The sequence below is a fragment of the Lepidochelys olivacea genome, assembly GCF_965140295.1.
Source record: "Lepidochelys olivacea isolate rLepOli2 genome assembly, chromosome: 3".
In the NCBI taxonomy this organism is placed as follows: Eukaryota; Metazoa; Chordata; order Testudines; family Cheloniidae; genus Lepidochelys; species Lepidochelys olivacea.
Genome location: NC_140413.1, coordinates 31,831,834 through 31,849,641, shown reverse-complemented (window position 1 = coordinate 31,849,641; position 17,808 = coordinate 31,831,834). Strand labels below are relative to the sequence as shown.

The window sequence follows — 17,808 nt, the reverse complement described above, 5'->3', positions numbered from 1 at the left end:
TTGTCTTGGATCACTTTGTGTATATCAGCATGTTACAACCTTGCAGGGGTCCCTCTTCCACCTAACCTGACTACTCACTCCACAAGATCGCAGGCCTGTTAGGCCGCTTTCCTTGCTCAAGTTCCTATTTAGGATGTCTACAGGGTAGCAACCTGGTCCTCCGTGCACACGTTCTCGGTGCACTATGCCATTACCCAACAAGCAAGAGATGATGATGGTAAGAAGAAACTGAAGAGGTGTTGGCTTGGCAGGGCCCCTTATACCAGCGCTATGAGCAGGCGGCACCTGGGGGTGCTAGACACGATTTGATGGATACCACTAAGGGAAAAATGCTGGCAACTGTGCCCGTGGCATGCAAACATCTGCGTTTTTTTTCTCACCCCACTCCCAACTCACTGGTGGTTCTGTTCGCTTCTGAAAGAGCTAGACAGTAACATCTTTGGTCTACTTCTGCTGATAAAGAGAGCAAACTCCTGGATCTGCTGGAAAGAAAAGTCTTATAATCATCCAGTCTCCAGTTCAGGATAGCCAATTACCAGGCGCTAATAGCTAAATACAATTTCCTGAACTATGCCAAGTTCGAGAAGTTTTTTGACAGCCTTCCACAGCAGGACAGAGCTCGTTTTCTGATAGATGAAGGCAAACTCATAGCCAGCACCACTCCCCAATCTGTAATTGATGCTGCTGATATTTCCTCTAGAGCTGTATCTACTGCCATTATCCACAGGGAATCACGGCTCCATGCATCAGGGTTGCCTAAGGAGGTCCAGAATACCATTGAGGACCTCCCCTTTGATGAATCACACCTCTTCAACCAGAAGACAGATGAGTCCCTCCATACCATGAAGGATTCCAGGGCTACTCTCCATTTGTTTGGTATATACACACTTCCCCGTAAAAGGAAGTTTCACTCCCGTCGGTCTAGATCTAGACATATGGCTCAGCAGTTTTTCTATCAGAGACCCTATGGGCCACTACATAAGACGCAGAGGGTTCAAAAATCCTGCTTCCCTATACTCTCTGCAACAGGCTCTGCATATCATTCTCAGCCTCCGGCTCTACATTTTTTTTTATGGGAACTCAGGAGCCACGAAACACTAAGCCTAACACTTCATGAATCCCACGCAACATGTGTGGGTTGGCTAGCCCTCTTATTGCACTCCAGGTGTTGAAAAACAATGGACAAATGGGTGCTGAATGTCATTCATTCTGGCTATATGATGGAGTTTGCATCCCTACCTCCTCCAAAAAAACCCTCTTTGCCCACTTCAGGGACCACTGACATGAGAGTATTTTCAAACAAGAGGTGAACTCCTTACTGCAGCGAGGAGCAATAGAATACAACACTCCTCAGTACCAAGGGAGAAGGTTTTACTTGACTTACTTCCTAGTACCCAAAAAGAAGGGCGGTTGGAGACCAATCCTTGACCTCCACCATCTCAACCACTTCATTCACAAACTCAGATTTTGCATAGTCACATTGGCAGCTATAATCCCATCTTTAGGAAAGAGCATGTGATTTACAGCTCTTGATATGAAGGATGCTTACTTTCACATAGACATTCATCCTGTCCACAGACGCTTCCTCAGGTTCATGGTGAGTTCCGACTATTTTCAGTTCAGAGTACTCCTTTTCAGAATAGACTCTCCCCAGAGTCTTTACCAAGATATTCTCGGTAGTAGCAGCCCATGTGAGACATCGTGGTCTCATTGTCTTCCCCTGCCTCAGCAATTAGCACCAAGTCCCACCAGGAAGTCTGTGTATCAACTCACTGGGAGTCAGCATACACACGGAAAAATGTGTCGTCCCCCTCCGTCCCCGCCAAATCTTTGGATTTCATCAGGGAAAACTTTAATTCTGTCACTGCAAGAGAGTACCTGCCCAGGACAGGTTCCAGGCCATGAACAAATCACAAACAACGCTGAAATACAGGTCAATCATGTCTGTCTCTCCTAGGTCATATGGCCTCTTGCACCTACGTCACCCCATTTTCAAGACTCCACCTTTGTTGCCTTCAGACGTGGCTGTAGTCAGAGTCATTTCTCCTTTGCTGTGGCTGACAAATCCTTATCAGGTATGCGTGGGTGTCCCCTTTCACCCTTCCTCTCCAGACAGGACCATTATTACAGGTGCATCCCTATGAGATTGGGGAGACCACATGAACAGCCAAACCGCACAAGATACCTGGATGTTTCGAGAGTTCAGGATGCACATCAGTATTCTGGAGTTGTGTGCACTCCAGAAGGCATGTGAGTCCTTTCTTCCATTCATCTACACTTAGCATGTCCTTATAAATGTCAGACAACATAATGATTGTCTTCTACATCAGCAAGCTGGGTGGAGTGAGATCCACCACCCTGTGTGCAGAAGCAGTCAGCCTCTGGAATTGGTGCATCAGCAGTCAAATTACCCTGTCGGCAGCCTACCTTCCAGGACAGCAAAATCTGCTTGCAGATTCCCATAGCAGACATTTTACAGTCAACCATGAGTGAGAGGTCCACGGCTTGGTAGTGTGCGATATTTTCACTCTATGGGGAACCCCAACCACAGATCTGTTCGCCTCTCAAGAAAACAGAAAATACACCACATATTGCTCCGGAGGAGCCCTTGGTCACCACTCCCAGGGTGATGCTCTGTTTCTTCCTTGGTCAAACCACTTCAATTATGCTTTCGCTCTACCTACTGCTCCTGCCATGAGTTCTATGCAAAATCTGTCAGGACAGAGAAGGGGTCATCCTGATCCTGGGCCCTTCTGGCTCAGACAATTTTGGTTTCCCCACCTCCTAGGCATGTCATCTCAACCACCAATCATCCTCCCGACATTTCTCGAGCCCCTGACCCAGTGGAATGGCAAGATGAGGCAACCCGATCCGCGTCCACTCCACCTTGGGTCTTGGCATTTGGATGGACATCATTCTTAGAACGTTCATGCTCCACAGCCATACGAGACATCCTCTCTAATAGTAAAAAGGACTCTACTAGAAAATGTAACCTAATTAAATGAAAGTACTTTTCTTCTTGGGCCCATCAAAATGGCATTCTCCCAGAAATTGCAGGTATTCCTCTCATCTTATACTATATCCTATCTTTGAGGACATCGGGTTTGTCCATTAGCTCCTTCCGAGGAGCTGCGATCAGTGCATATCATCCATTTTCTTGGGACTGCTCGATCTTCGCATATCCACAGACAAATAGATTCTGGAAAGATTAATAAGAACTTTCCCACCTATTCAGAAGCTTACTCCCCAGTGGGAACTAAACACTGTTCTTTCCGTACTCACATGTCCCCACTTTGAACCTTTAGTTTCTTGCTTCATGTGTCTCCTTTTCATGAAGGTTTTCTTCATGAAAGGGTTGCTAGAAGGGTTGGTGAATTTGGAACAATGATGGCAGATCCTCTGTATGCTATATTCCATAAGAATATGGTTTCTTTGCGTCTACCCCCCAAATTCACCTCAGAGTCTTTTCGGAATTTCACCTTAACCAATCGATTCACTTTTCTGTGTTTTTCCCAAAACTGCATTCTTTTTACCTGCAGAGAAAAAAATCAGTTGGGAAGTCCCTGAGACTATTCATTGTTATAGCAGCGTCAGAGGGCATGTCATCTCCACCCAGAGAATTTCCAAATGAATCTCTGGCTGCATTCTATTCTATCAGCTATCGAACCTCCCTCACCCCCACTATCCCCCATGGGGTAAGAGCTCATTCCACGAGAGTGTAAGCAACAACTGTGGCATCTCTTCAGGAGGTACTGCTCCTGGACATCTGTAAAGCAGCCACACATCTGTAAAGCAGCTCTGTTCACATATTTCTCTGATGCTGTATGCATGCATAACCCACGGTGGAATGCAGATAGGGACCACACATCTTGAAGAACCTCCAGTTACAAGTAAATAACGTCCTCATACTAGCTTGGTTTTACAAAAATTTCAGTTAATATATTGTAAAGCCTTAGTTTCTTTTATCAGATTGGCAGGTTAAACTAATGACCATGCTTATTGTTGTGACCTCTTAAGTTCTTTTTGATCTATGTTATGCATTATTCTGTCCTTGCTATTTTATTTACCAGATTATTTAAACAGGTGACTAATTTTTGTCCACAGAAGCAAAACTGCCCTCATTTAATTTGGTTTCTGATTTAATTGCTCTAGGAAAATGTATAGCTAGTTTTTGTTTGTAGTGATGTATGTGATTCCTGGATTTCAGCCACCAAGATGGTGTCCTCATATGCTGGAGGAAGGGGCAGCTATTTTAGGGAGAAAGTTGAGATATTTATTTTTTAACATCTCCATTGCCCTTTAACTTTTTTTTTTTAGGAAGACCTATTGTTGGATTTTACTTTTAATGAAACATGCCATTTCTATTCAAAGAGAAATTGATGTAGGAAAGAGGATCCCTGTCTGAAAGTGCTGAACCTTGGGAGCACATAGTATGTTGGTTGCCTTGCTTTTAGGATGTCTTTGGTAGCTCATTTTTACCTCTCCCCAGCGTCCCCGTTCCCCCAAGTATATGCTTATTTTTAGAGAGTTCTGTAGTGAACTGTTTGTTCTCCAGCAGTGTGGCTCTATAATATATGGGAGAGGAGACAATTACTTGTTTTTCAAAAGGAACTATAGTAATAATAATTGAGCCACACTTTCCCTCCCTCCTGTCCTACTAGAAGTAGTAATGGAAATATTACTAGAATGGAAATGATTTCATTTGATTAGAAATATTTGAATGATCAAGGCAGTTATTGCTTTCGTTGTATCTGTTTCCTTCAGACAATTATTACGGTAAGTTAACCAAAGAGGTGATTTATAAAATGGTACTAGACCCATCCTTTACAACTAGACTCCCCTCACTTTCACCCTAATTACTCCCATTCTGTCAATAGGAAAGGGAGTCTAGGTTACATACTTGGGAACCAGAAAAAGTATAAATTAAAGTATTGCTTGTCCTACTCTTGTCTGATACCCAAAAAATATGGGTGCTAGCCAGTTTTGGAAACTTTGTGGTCATACTCAGATGTTTTGTAATAGAATAGTATGCTTAGCTGCAGTCAGATTCTACCTACAGACAAGCAAATTCTTAATCAGTATGCATCTTACTAAGGGATATTACTTTGTGTGTTTTTTATCTTTAAATAGGCTAACCGACCTCCTGCAAAACTCAATCTGTTAACTTGCCAAGTGAAAACAAACCCAGAGGAGAAAAAATGTTTTGACCTCATATCACGTAGGTTTGTTGTTTAGTTCCTTAGGTCTTTACCTCTAGTAAACGTCCAAGGTTCAAAGATTGTTTCAGAAAATGTATTAATAATCAGATTTAAAATATTAGTTTAATATATGTGCAATATGTTACCATTATGACATTCCCTCTTTAAAACTCTTTGCCTTTCATCTGTTTCTCATAATGTTTCTTACCAAACTTGTTCATTCGCAAAACTATTCATGTTTAAACATGGGCTTGTTCCTTCTTTTCACATGATCTTACATCATCCTTCAGTGGGGTCACAGTGCTGAAGCAGTAACAACTACAGTGTTTCCAAGATCAGTTATGATGTCCTAATTGCAGAGTAATTACTTCCATACAGCTTTATCCCATTGAAATGTTCATTTTCTGTTTTTATATAAACATAACAAAGAACGAACCATAACATAGTAAAACCTTTTTCCAGGACGGGAAGGAGGGGGAACCTAAAACAGACGCACATGTTCCAAATGGAATGGCTGACATAATGGAATGATCCACTGTAGAGTTTCAACTTTTATGCCTAGAATGGATGTAACTTTTCAGATATATTAAGACTAAATCTTGTAGGCCAGTATCTCTGTTGCCTTCCTCAAAATAAAAATATACTGTAATCTGTACGGTGTTACACTTGAATAATTCAAGGCCAGGGTCTTGTTTATTTGAATAACTATCCTGTCTACCAGTAACCAAAGCTATTAACCTCTCCACAAGTAGGTGCACCTTAATAACTTAATAATAAAAATAAGGTGTTTTTATTTTATTTTTAAACCCAGTTGTTACCCGCTAGAAACCCTAATCGTGCAATTATATTTTTTGCTTTTGGAAACCTGTGGATTATTTTACACCAATGTGTGTCCTCTACTCCTATTTTTAAGATTTTGAATAAAAGAGTCATGTTTAACTACTTTACAAATAATCAGTCTAGACGTAGCTACATACATGGGGTAGGTCTGATTCTGCAATTTAGTCATGTGAGTAGATTCCTGTTTCCCTGCAGAGCTCCATTGATTTCAAGTCAGTGGGGCTTTGCAGGCACTCAGAGTTCTGCTCACACAGAATTAATTGCAAGATAAGGGACTTTGTTTGCTAACATTAAAAATTTTATCAAAAAGTCACACACGCTTTTTTTTTTTTACCTTAATATTTAACTAAATTCTGGCATCAGTGGGTAAAATTTCCAGAAGTGCCTATGCGATTTTGCAGCCTAGTCCCACTTTCAAAAGTGACTTTAGCATATAGGAACCTAAGTCCCATTGACTTTCAGTGGGGCTTAATTTCCTAAATCATGCAAGGACTTCAGAAAATTCTACCTTGTACTGTTATTTGTTTTGATGTACAATTTATGAATTATAATGATAATTTGCTTCACTCTTCAATAAACACTGCACCCTTCTACACCTATGCTCCTATGTCTTTCTCTTTTCTTTCCTTCTGCTCTGCCTTTTAGAGTCTCTTTATTTTTCACTCTCTTTCCAAAGCTGTATTTGCTGGTTGGCAGTGGGTTTCAACAGCACTTACTGAACATAGCACTGGCTTGGTTTTTTTTCTTTCAATTTAAAAAAAACACACACACACACACAAAAGATTTGGAATTTTAAATTCAATCTTTCTTATTTGGCTTTTTAAGTAAAAAACCAAATGTGCCGAAGTGCTTATCTTGGGGCAGAGGCATAGCCTCAAACATGATTCCATCTCCTTTTTCCCTCCTTCACTTGGTATCCACTCTCCATAACTTTAGCAACATCCTTGACCCTGAACTTTGTCTCCATATCATTTGCTTGCAAAACTGCGTATCACCACTTCTTCACCACAGCCCAATCATGTCACTGCCTCGACTCAACTATTGATGTCATCATTTATATTTTAATCTCCTCTCACCATATCTGTTGCAACTCCCTTCGCTGGGATTCCCAAGTCCCACTTCATCTGCTCTCAGCATATGCAGACTATTGCTGCGGACCTTCTCACGTGTACAGAGAAGAGTAATCACCTCACAGTTTCCACTGTTTCTTTTGTATATTAGGATCCAGTTACAAAAAATGCCCTCTTTGTTGTTAAAACCCTCTGCAGACTTGCTCCAGCCTACTTTTCAAATCTAGCACCTCTCTTTCTACCCTGTTTCTCACTAGGTTCTGGCTTCCTTTCTGTTCCTTCACACAATCTCTCCATTCTTGGCATGAGAGCCTTCTCTACAGTTTCTCTCCTCTGGAACAGCTTTTTCCTTATCTCTCTGCCTTGATGACTTTGCAACTCATGTAAATGACAGATGAAACCCTCTTTTTCCTGTTTCTTGCTTTATTTTACATAATTCATCTTCTCCTTTAGCTGTTTTTTTTGTTTGCATTAATTCTATATTCTATATTACTTGTATTTCTTTTCCAGAGACTTAGTCTATTGTAAATTTGTTATTATAGAATTATGGTAACGATGTTATAGTTATTGAAGCAGAGGGAAGTCCTTCATATCTGATTTTTAAAAATATTTGCCGTTAGGTTGAAATTACTAATATTTGCTCTTAGAGCAGAGGTAAACTTTTGTGTGTGTGCCTGAAAACTTTAATAAATGTTCATTGGGCCATTTTTGAGTTACCAAGGTAAGAGAACTCACTTATAAAATTTGCAGATCCTTTTTATGTGCTCAGATGACTCAAAAACATAAATTTGTTTTTTTATTTGTTTCCCATGGAAAAATTGATTGGACTTGTCTTCCCTGAGGACGTGTACTGTATATATCTTTGAAAAAGTTATTATTTTATCCTGTGGCTTGTATGGTAAAGGCACAACTTCTAAATAATGAAGTCAGCTCCTAAAGGAAGACAGCTGCTATTTTTAAAACTGCAATATGAAGGTTTAGTGAGGATGGCTTCTAAACAAAGATGTAAATGTGTAATGTACATAATATGGGAGAAATTCACCCCTATCCAGAAGGTCTGTTGAACCACTTAAGACCTCCACACAGCGGTGAATGTCACCTAAATGTGATTTTTTTCCCCCCATCCAATTACTGCCTTTCCAACGGTGAGAAAAGAGAGGTCAATAGTCAATTACTAAGCAAATTATACAATTTCTGAGACCATATCTATATATTCAATATTGGGTCAATCTATATTGTTATGCAGATGACAGAACCTATCACTTTCAAGCAGAAGATGAACAAGAGTGTCAAATGTGAGTTACTTCGCTACTTTTGTTTCTGGTGTTGATATTCTACTGTTACTTTTCGTTAAACTTTAGATGCTTATAAAATTTTAAACAGCAAAATATTGCTATTGGTTTTAGATGGACATCTGTGCTACAGAACAGCAAAGAAGAAGCTTTAAATAATGCATTCAAAGGTGATGATAACACAGGAGAAAATAATATTGTCCAAGAGCTGACAAAAGAAATTATATCGGAGGTTCAGAGGATGACAGGAAATGATGTGTGTTGTGACTGTGGAGCGCAAGGTGACTAAATTAAAGTATTTCTAATTGGTAAAATTATATTTCTATTAAGAGTGTTTAAACTGTTGATTTATATTGTTCCTTTTTCTCTTAAATGCAATTAACCATCTAGCAGAATATGCTAACAGCGTGATTGCAGAAATTCATTAAGATAGATTTGCTATATCCTATTGTCCATTTTAAAAAAAAGTATCAGTAAGCTTTTTGCCTTTCTCCTACAGATTTTGGTAATTAGCCAGGCTTATGTTACTTTTGATGCAGTAATTGCAATATCAGATATTATCATTGAGCCCTCCATTATATAATTTAAACTTTACTGTAAATTCAGTAAAAGTGGAAGTCATACTAGGATATTACAAATGTTCTGTGAATAATTTTTGTTACTATTTATTTTTTAATTGTTTTGCTTGACTTTGAGAACTGGCTGATTCTGATACTATACACTCATTTGAAAACAGTGCAGCTGCTTGACTGTGCTTTGCAGTGTGTAATTTTCACTCTTGGTTCGTATTGTTGATCAGTGAAATTCTGTTCTAATCCTTTTAAAATTAGTTTTTAATTCCTGCTGTTGCCCACTTTCTCCTATATGACAAAATCACTAAAGGAAGTAGTGCTTCTGAGCCTTCACTTCAGCTGAAAACACTAGACCTTGTTTTTCTCTTGGTTTCACTGTTCTGAATCAGTAGTAACTCTGTTAAGTAATTCGTTAGTTTGGTGTATAACTGGTATGAGAAGAGTCAGTCCTACTGAAAGGAATAGTTCAGTGGAGCTGGGGTCAAACATTGTTTTAAAAAGTTACACAACTGTTTAGATCTTAAAAATGGATGATTTTCATTTGAAGGCTGGGGAATAGAAGAAAGGGAGAATGTTGTGGAGAGATAATGAGTAGTAGGTAGAGAGAGACTCCTTAATATCTCTGAAATGTTTTCTTGAGGATCCTTTGTGTCATGATGGAGTATATACTTTTCATGTTACTGCTGTTGCCCTTAGACTAAAATATATACTCAGAAAACAAAAATAGGTAACATTATTATTTATATATATATTTATATTATATTTATACACAACCACAGGCCCTAATCTGGAGTTTTCTCCCATAATATTGGTACTGTACAAATATAGTCCTCAATCCTGCAAAGACTGAGGCACATGAGTAACTGTATACAAAAGAGCCATCCCATTAAGGGGCCATAGAGATAGACAGAGTTCCCTTCCTAAGGAATTTAACATCTAAAGCTCACATTTTGACTTCTTTCATCATAAAAGATCTGGTTCAGATTTGCCAGCAGATTAAATTTAAAGGCATAAATATTGAAATCCTTAAATGTACACACAGGAATCTTATGTTCGTAGAACTTCATTTCCATATTATTAATCTTTACAGGGCAATCGTTACCTAACAAAACTTTAGTTCTATGTTTTTTTCTTTGCTTCAGATCCTACCTGGCTTTCAACAAATCTGGGAATTCTGACTTGTATTGAATGTTCAGGAATCCATAGAGAACTTGGTGTTCACTACTCCAGAATGCAGTCACTCACGTTAGATGTGCTGGGAACATCTGAACTTTTGGTAAATGTTTTTATTAATTTATAAAATCTGAAGAAGATAGTGAGCGAGTTCCACTCCATGCATATTTTCATCATTTGAATTATATTCTTTCAGGCTTTGAAAATACCTCTGGATAAATACAAGCAAGAAATCTTCCTTTCTCAAATTAAAGTTCACTGGAAAACATTGTATTACTGAAGAAACTGTTTGTCTGGTATTAGAATTTGTATTAATAAGAGTGATTATATTTGGTGTTTAAGGGGGCTGTCTTTACAGTAAGTTCCTTTTAAAAAGAATACAACTATATGGCGGTTAAATAGTGCCTTTCATGTGAGGAATTCAAGTACTTCTTCACTGTTTACCTCTTACCTTACGTTACATCTTTCAGCAGAGAATTTCAAAGTGTTTTTCAAAGTTCAAGAAAACCCATTGAAGTTAACTTCAGTGGGCATTGGATCAGGAACTTAATTGTGAAGACAGCTCTTGAGGGAAGGAACGGTATTGTCTCAATTTTAGAGATGGGTAAAATGAGACCCAAAGATGTTGTGTAACTTGTTCAAGGTCACATAGGCAGTCACAGAACTAGGACTAAAACCCCAAAATCCTGATTTCCGTTTATCTTGTTCCTGACTGCACAGTGCTTATGGCTAGCTACTGAACATATCTGTTTGAAACATAGGTATTTATTTTTAACAGCTTGCCAAGAATATTGGGAATGCTGGTTTCAATGAAATTATGGAATTTTGTCTGCCAGCCGATGAGACAGTCAAACCTAATCCAAGCAGTGATATGTAAGTATAGATCCATTACTTGTTGAAAACAGGAAGTATTTAAATTGGCATCAGAAATGTCTTTTTTGCTGCTTAATGTGTTTCTCCACTCCATGTTGGGTGACTGTTTGATTTTCATCACAAATGTGGCAAAACCCTTTTTTTGGTGCCTTAATGATAAGTAAAGTATATGTTCACGTCATTTCCCCCTACCTCTGATTCTTCAGTAGGGAAGGTTATGTGTTAGTAAGTCCCTCCATTTTACCTTACGAGTTATGGACAAACTCACACTGACTGATGTGGATGTTGAAGTCCTCGGGCACGGCTATAGTAGGAGACCAAGGATTGAAGTCCATGTCCTCTCCTACACTGTTAAAGACAAAAAGAAACTAAAATGAAGAACAGCCTGCTGAGAGTCACTGAGCATCCTCAGTACCCAATCACTTCAACTGAAGGGCTCAGTACCTCGCAGAATCAGGCTCCTAAAGTCCCAGCTGCTCCCCCATCCCCTTCCCTACTGCATGAACTCAGAGAGAGAAAAATTGTCCCCAGGTGAAGTGAGCTCCCGGAGAGTCAGAAACTGCCCTGGCTCAGCAGTATGATATCAGGGAGTGCTACCCACCTGGCTCTTCTCTGTTGCCCACCATTTCTTTAGTTTGGTCCTGTAAGGAAGGTTCAACTTAACAGAAAACAAATCCAAAAACAAAGCTGTTTTTTCATATTAATGACTCATAGCTATGAAAATCATTTGCACTATCATCTGTTTAAAGGATAGGAAATAAATCTGTGTGATACAGCTCATCTGCCCAATTAAATCTCCTGGGATATGTACAAAATAACAGTCTGCAAAAATACCACATAGTCTTTTTAGATGGGTGGCACAAATAAAAAGATGTGTTGAATTAAAAGAAACTTTTAACAAAACACTTCATATGAATCTGACTTTACATGTGAATTCTAATTGAAATTGTTACCCACCAACAGTTAAGAATGTGGATTCAACAGTTGTACTAAAAATAACATTGTGAGGAACTTTAAAATGAATCGGAGAGGCTAAGCACTGTGAAAGAAAGGGGAAGGGTTAAACAAAATGAAATTCTGTCTAAGAAGGACTAGAGAAGATTTTGAAGCATACAAGCTTCCTGCTCCTTTGACAGCCTGATAGACAATGAAAAAATTAAAACCAGGAGAACAAGCTTTGAACAAAGCATACTTGCTCTGATTGCCATCGCTCTTTCAGTAATCTGTAACAGAGCATATATTAAATGTTTCATGACAGCAGATTTTAAAAACAATTCAAACTTAATAATGTAAAACAATAGAGTAGAAGCATAGAAGTGCTTACATTTGGTGCAGTTTTCATTTGTATTTGACTAAGTATTTGAATATCACATTCCCTGTTCTTTAGATGTCTTCTCAGGAGCTGGCAATATTGTAATACTGACCGCTTCATTTAGATTTTAATTTATACAATATATTCATAGACTAACTTAAAGTGGAAGAAAAAGAAAGAGGAGACAGTTTCCAAACATTGAAAGAATAATTACCTTCATTTTCAGTGACTCCATCCTGTATATCTACTCTGATTTGTCTAATCTATCAATTTTTAATACACCCATTAGTATACTGTCTAAGGCTTAAATTGTGGCTTTGCCACAAGCTCCCTGTGTATAGGGTAGTATATATCTGCACCACCTCAAGACCACAACAGGTAAGGAATTATACCTCCAAGAGATACAGTTCATTCAATGTGCCCAAGGTCCCAGGTGGTCCACGCTGAGATTGCTCAGTTAGGGCAAACTGCAAAGAGTGGGACAGACAGTCACCAAAACTGGTGGTTATTTTCTAATACTTAGATTCACCAAGCCAGCAACAAAACAGCTTCCACAATACCTTACTGGTTACCCAGAAGCCAAAAACACAGTTCCCTTAAAGCAACCCAGCCTACGGGCTTCCTCCCAGACAGCCAACTCAAATATGATGAAGATTACTGAAATCTGGTTCATTATATAAATAATTTTATCAATCCCAAAGGATCAGACACATTACCATCCGTATTAATGAATATTTCAGATCTTACCCAATTCTTATCAACTAAACTAAAATTTATTAAAAAATAAAAGAGAGAGAGTATTGGTTAAAAGATCATTATACATACAGACATATTCGGAGTTCTTAGGTCAGTTTCATAGTAGAGATGGTAGCATTGCAGAGAGTTCTTTCAGAATCAGTCCATAGGTTCAGTCCAACGTGCAGTATCAAGGTGATCCAGAATGGAGCTGGAGACCTCAGTCTTTCGGCTCAAACTTCCCCTGATAAAGCTTAAGCAGATCTGAGTTGAAAGGATCGGGTCCCAAGAGTTGTTTTTATAGTTTTCTGGCAAGCTATGATAGTCTCTTGACAGCAAGAGTTCCTTGGGTGAAGAATAGTATCTTTGAAGTAGAATTACTTATTTCCTATGTATACACAGGTAACTAGTTTAGTTCATAAGCTCCATACAAACCTAGAACAAAAAGATGGTCCCTGCTTACAATCTAAGTATAAGACAAGAAGTGACAGTTAGGGAAGTACAAGTAACCAGTGTGACAATATTGGTCAACATGCATACCAATAGCTCCAAGGCGCCACCCATTCCCTGCCTATATGTTCTGGATAAGGGAAGTAGAGGGCATACAGAACCTGCTTACTGTTATGAATCTGGATCCAAGGTCTGGGTAGTATGTGCAGGGGTGTAAGGAAGGTTTCTTGTACCCCTGCACGAGCAACTAGTATAAACAAGCTAGCTTGGTGCATGTTACATAGTGTTAGTGTCAGCAAACCAAAATATGAAGCTTTGAGGTGACTCTCAAGCATAAATCTGGTATAATCATGAGCGCAGTTTCACATCAGGGTTTTAGAAGAGACAAAATTGTTGCCAAATGTCAGTGTTTTTCTATATCACTGAGGATATTGGATGTTCAGTTCATCATAGCTTTAATACAGTAGAACCTCAGAGTTACGGACTCTTCGGGAATGGAGGTTGTCTGTAACTCTGAAATATTCATAACTCTGAACAAAGCTCAGTTCAGGCTCCAGCAGCTGACACTCCAGGCCAGGCTTCAGCAGCAGCTGAGCGTCCTACTCAGCACTGGCATGAGTTTGCAAACTTGTCCCCTTCCCGGCAGAGGGGTGTGTGTGTGTGTGTGAGAAAATAGTGTGTCCCCCTCCTGGGGGTAAAAGCACATCCCCCTCCCGGTCTCCTGCTCTGCACCCCCTAGCTAACGGTAAGGGGCTGCCCTGCTGTTGGGGTGGGGACAGGCAGCCCAGATGTGCCTACCTTTAAGATGCAATACAGGAACAGTATCATATTTGCTGTTTGCAAGGGGGGGGGTGTCTTTGCTGCTACCTGATTGGTTACTTCCGGTTTCACATGGTGTCCGGTTGACCGGTCAGTCTGGTGGTCGTATCTTTGAGGTTCTACTGTATTTGTATTTTACACTGGACGTATAAAACAAACTGCATGTCATATATATGTATGTGAGAATAGGGAAGTATCACAATGTATGTGAAACAACCCTTCCCCAGAGTAGAGATTGTGTTTAAAATATTTTTGCCTGTTTATGTATGTGTGTCTGTAGAGATCCTGTTAAAAGTTTTAAAAGTAAATTATATTCAATTTCAGGAATGCAAGAAAAGATTATATTACGGCCAAGTATATTGAGAGAAAATATTCAAGGAAGAAACATGTTGACAATGCAGCTAAACTGCATAGTCTCTGCGAAGCAGTCAAAGCAAGAGACATTTTTGGATTGGTTCAAGTATATGCTGATGGTGTGGATCTGACTGAAAAAATTCCACTTGCCAATGGACACGTAAGAGTGGCAAATTTTCCTATCCAGTATTTTAGTAAGAGATGCAGCATGTTTTTATTAACGAAAGTGACAACAAATAATTTTTGAGTAACTCACATAAGTCCTTGTTGTTGTAAGATGTTTTGTAATAGCAAAAGAAGAGAGCAAATGAATTTAACCAAAATTGAAATCATTCTTAATTTATTTTCATGATTTAAAATACACTATTTAAAAACAACTCAAGTCTGTTTTCTGTTTTATTTTAACCAGTTTTATTTGTCTTTTGCGGGGCGGGAGGGGGAGTTTCTACACACGAATATCTTTCAATATAGCATGTGTAAGGATATTGAAAATTTAACATTTGGATTCATCTGACTGACGTGCTAGTAGAGTTTCATTATTAGAATTGAAAATCAGTTTTTCTGGGATTATTTGGTCTTCCACATTTGTTCTTGTAATCTTCTTAGGAAGAGATCTGATAATTGGACTGTTCAGAAAGTAGCCTGTAGTGCTAATGTTGCTAAAAGCAACATTAATTGACTGAAAAGCCACATAGAAGAATTGGAACATTTAAAAAAAAAAAAAACAACTCATTTTTTGTGCTTGATAACTTCAAGCTTTTCTCAAAACACATTTGTAATTCTGGTTGCGGGGTGGGGTTTTAAATCAGAGCTTTCCAGTTTGATAAGAAGAAAGAGATAACTAGACTTCAGGCTCAAAAATAGATTCCTTTATTGTTACTAGAAAGAACTCTCCAAGTATTTTATACAGCTGTGAGGGACTTTTGTTTGTGTTCTTAGTTTTGTTTTAGTTAAGTTTTAAATCTGAACAGTTAGCTGGACAGCCTTTCTGGATATTAAACACAGCAAGTATCCCCCTTTGTAAAAGCCCATATCCAGAATTAATTCACCCTTTAGGACTCAATTCAGCAAAGCATTTATGCACATGCTTAAGTCCCAGTAACTTCAATGAGACTTTAAGTGCCTTGCTGAAGAGAGGGTGGATGAACGGGGGCCATAGCTTTTAAAACTACAGCTGGATTTTCCCACGGCAGGTTGGCACTCCTGTATGTACGTTAACTCTTTTAGGTTTATGGAGTTGGCAGCTTGGTGTAGTGTAACTAAGCCTGGTTATAAAGTTAAAAGAAACACATACACAGTGGTATGAAGGCCAGAAGTAGTAAATGCTGCCTTTTGCCATTTTCACTTGATTTTAGATTCTTTTAATAGATTTAATTTGAATGCCAGAATGTACCATTAGATCATCTAGTCTGACCCTCTGTATATCACAGAGCATTAAATTTCACTCCAATAACTCTTTTTATTAAGCTCAGTAAGTTTAGTTGGACTAAAGCATTTCAGTCTTCAGGAGACTAAACTGTTATGTGTCATTGCCAGAGAACAGGAGAGACCAAGATGCTACTAATGCCCAAGGTTTCTGCAATGGCAGAGAATTGATTAGATGGGGTATGCCCAGATGATCCTAGCAAGTGATCCAGGCTTCCTAGGAAGGCAAAAAACCTCCCAACGTCCCTGTCAATGTGACCTTTGGGAAAATTCCTTCCTGGCCCAAAATTTGGCAGTCAGTTTAACACTGAGCATGTGAGCAAGATGCATCAGCCAGACATGTAAGAAAAAGGATTCTTTGTACTACTTTGGACTGCTTGTAAAGTTTGCTGTAGAAAAAAGCACTCGTAAGCAAGACCAGGAATTAGAGACAATGGTTCAGATTTCCAACTCACTGATCCAGGCATAAACCAAGACTAATTCTGTTGATGCTTATGGAGTTACATCAGTGTAAAACTGGTGTGAAAGGAGAATTGAGCCCAATATTTTCTGAGATATTCTAAACTGTAAAGGTCCGGAGAAGAGTATTACGTTCAGACTTGTAGGGAAAATGTGATTTTTTTTTTCTTTATGAGGCAGGCAGAAATCATATTCAGGAGTTGCACTGTTACTGTGTAAAATGTGTACAGTGTAAAATGTGAGACATTTTCTCTAAATATTCTTAGCAGATAGTCAAAAGAAACATTTGTTTTTTTAAATTTAGGAGCAAGACGAAACAGCACTTCACCTTGCAGTTAGATCAGTTGATCGAACTTCCCTTCACATAGTTGACTTTTTAGTGCAGAATAGGTAAGTGTATAATTAATTATTAAAATGCAACTGTTTGAGCTCTATGAAATAGTACTCCACATGGAGTTACAGTGGGGGTGAATTTGATGCAAAAACTTTAATTCTGTCTTTTGAAAATCTAGTTCCCCAAGTGTTTGTGGGAAGAGAACTTTATTAGCATGTGGCTAGGAAATTAATTTGAACCAACTTTTTCCCCCAACAGTGGCAACCTTGACAAGCAAACATATAAGGGTAGCACAGCTTTGCATTACTGCTGTTGGACTGACAATGTTGAGTGCCTCAAACTGCTGCTGAGAGGGAAGGCTTCTATTGAAATAGGTAAAAGGATAATGTGTACTTCATTTTAATATTTGCTACCGTTGCAAATGGTGTCTGAGAAAAGTGTAGCAATGATAAATGAAGATTAGTAATGTGTGTGCATTTCCCCCTTCCGTTGTGTAACGTGTTCCACTGTATAATATCTCAATTTTTTAAGAAATGTTTAAAATATTGATTTTTTTTTAAATTCAAGTTTAAACAAAGCAGGGTGAATTGATTAAAATTAGCAATTTAAATCATCAAGTGGAAATACTTGAGGTAGAGCATCGATTTTAATCAATTTTCCCATTTCTATTTCCATTATTATCTAAAGAAAGATGCATTCTCACTGGCTGATAAAACCGTTAAAACGTGTTGTTTTGCAACTAAATAGAGCCTTTACTCTAATTTTGGTACACCTTTTTGCTACCTAGGATGGTACACTATAACTATATATATTTATTTAAGCAATTGTACAGCTATAACATTTTGAGGTTCAACCCAGACCAGTGAGAGGTTGTGTTGCCACCTGCCCTGTAACCCTGGGTG

The 17,808-nt window shown here is 38.7% G+C and overlaps 1 protein-coding gene across 2 annotated transcripts in view; it reads left to right on the top strand.

The window, feature by feature from the left end:
* ASAP2 (ArfGAP with SH3 domain, ankyrin repeat and PH domain 2) overlaps window positions 1–17,808 on the top strand; it is a 170,089-nt gene that overhangs the window by 114,255 nt on the left and 38,026 nt on the right. For both annotated transcript variants that reach the window (XM_084624728.1, XM_084624727.1), the window contains exons 12-19: window positions 5,131–5,218; window positions 8,355–8,403; window positions 8,515–8,681; window positions 10,115–10,248; window positions 10,924–11,018; window positions 14,659–14,848; window positions 16,877–16,962; window positions 17,165–17,280. In XM_084624728.1, the coding sequence (XP_084480854.1) occupies window positions 5,131–5,218; window positions 8,355–8,403; window positions 8,515–8,681; window positions 10,115–10,248; window positions 10,924–11,018; window positions 14,659–14,848; window positions 16,877–16,962; window positions 17,165–17,280 (925 nt within the window). The remainder of the gene's footprint in view (window positions 1–5,130; window positions 5,219–8,354; window positions 8,404–8,514; window positions 8,682–10,114; window positions 10,249–10,923; window positions 11,019–14,658; window positions 14,849–16,876; window positions 16,963–17,164; window positions 17,281–17,808) is intronic.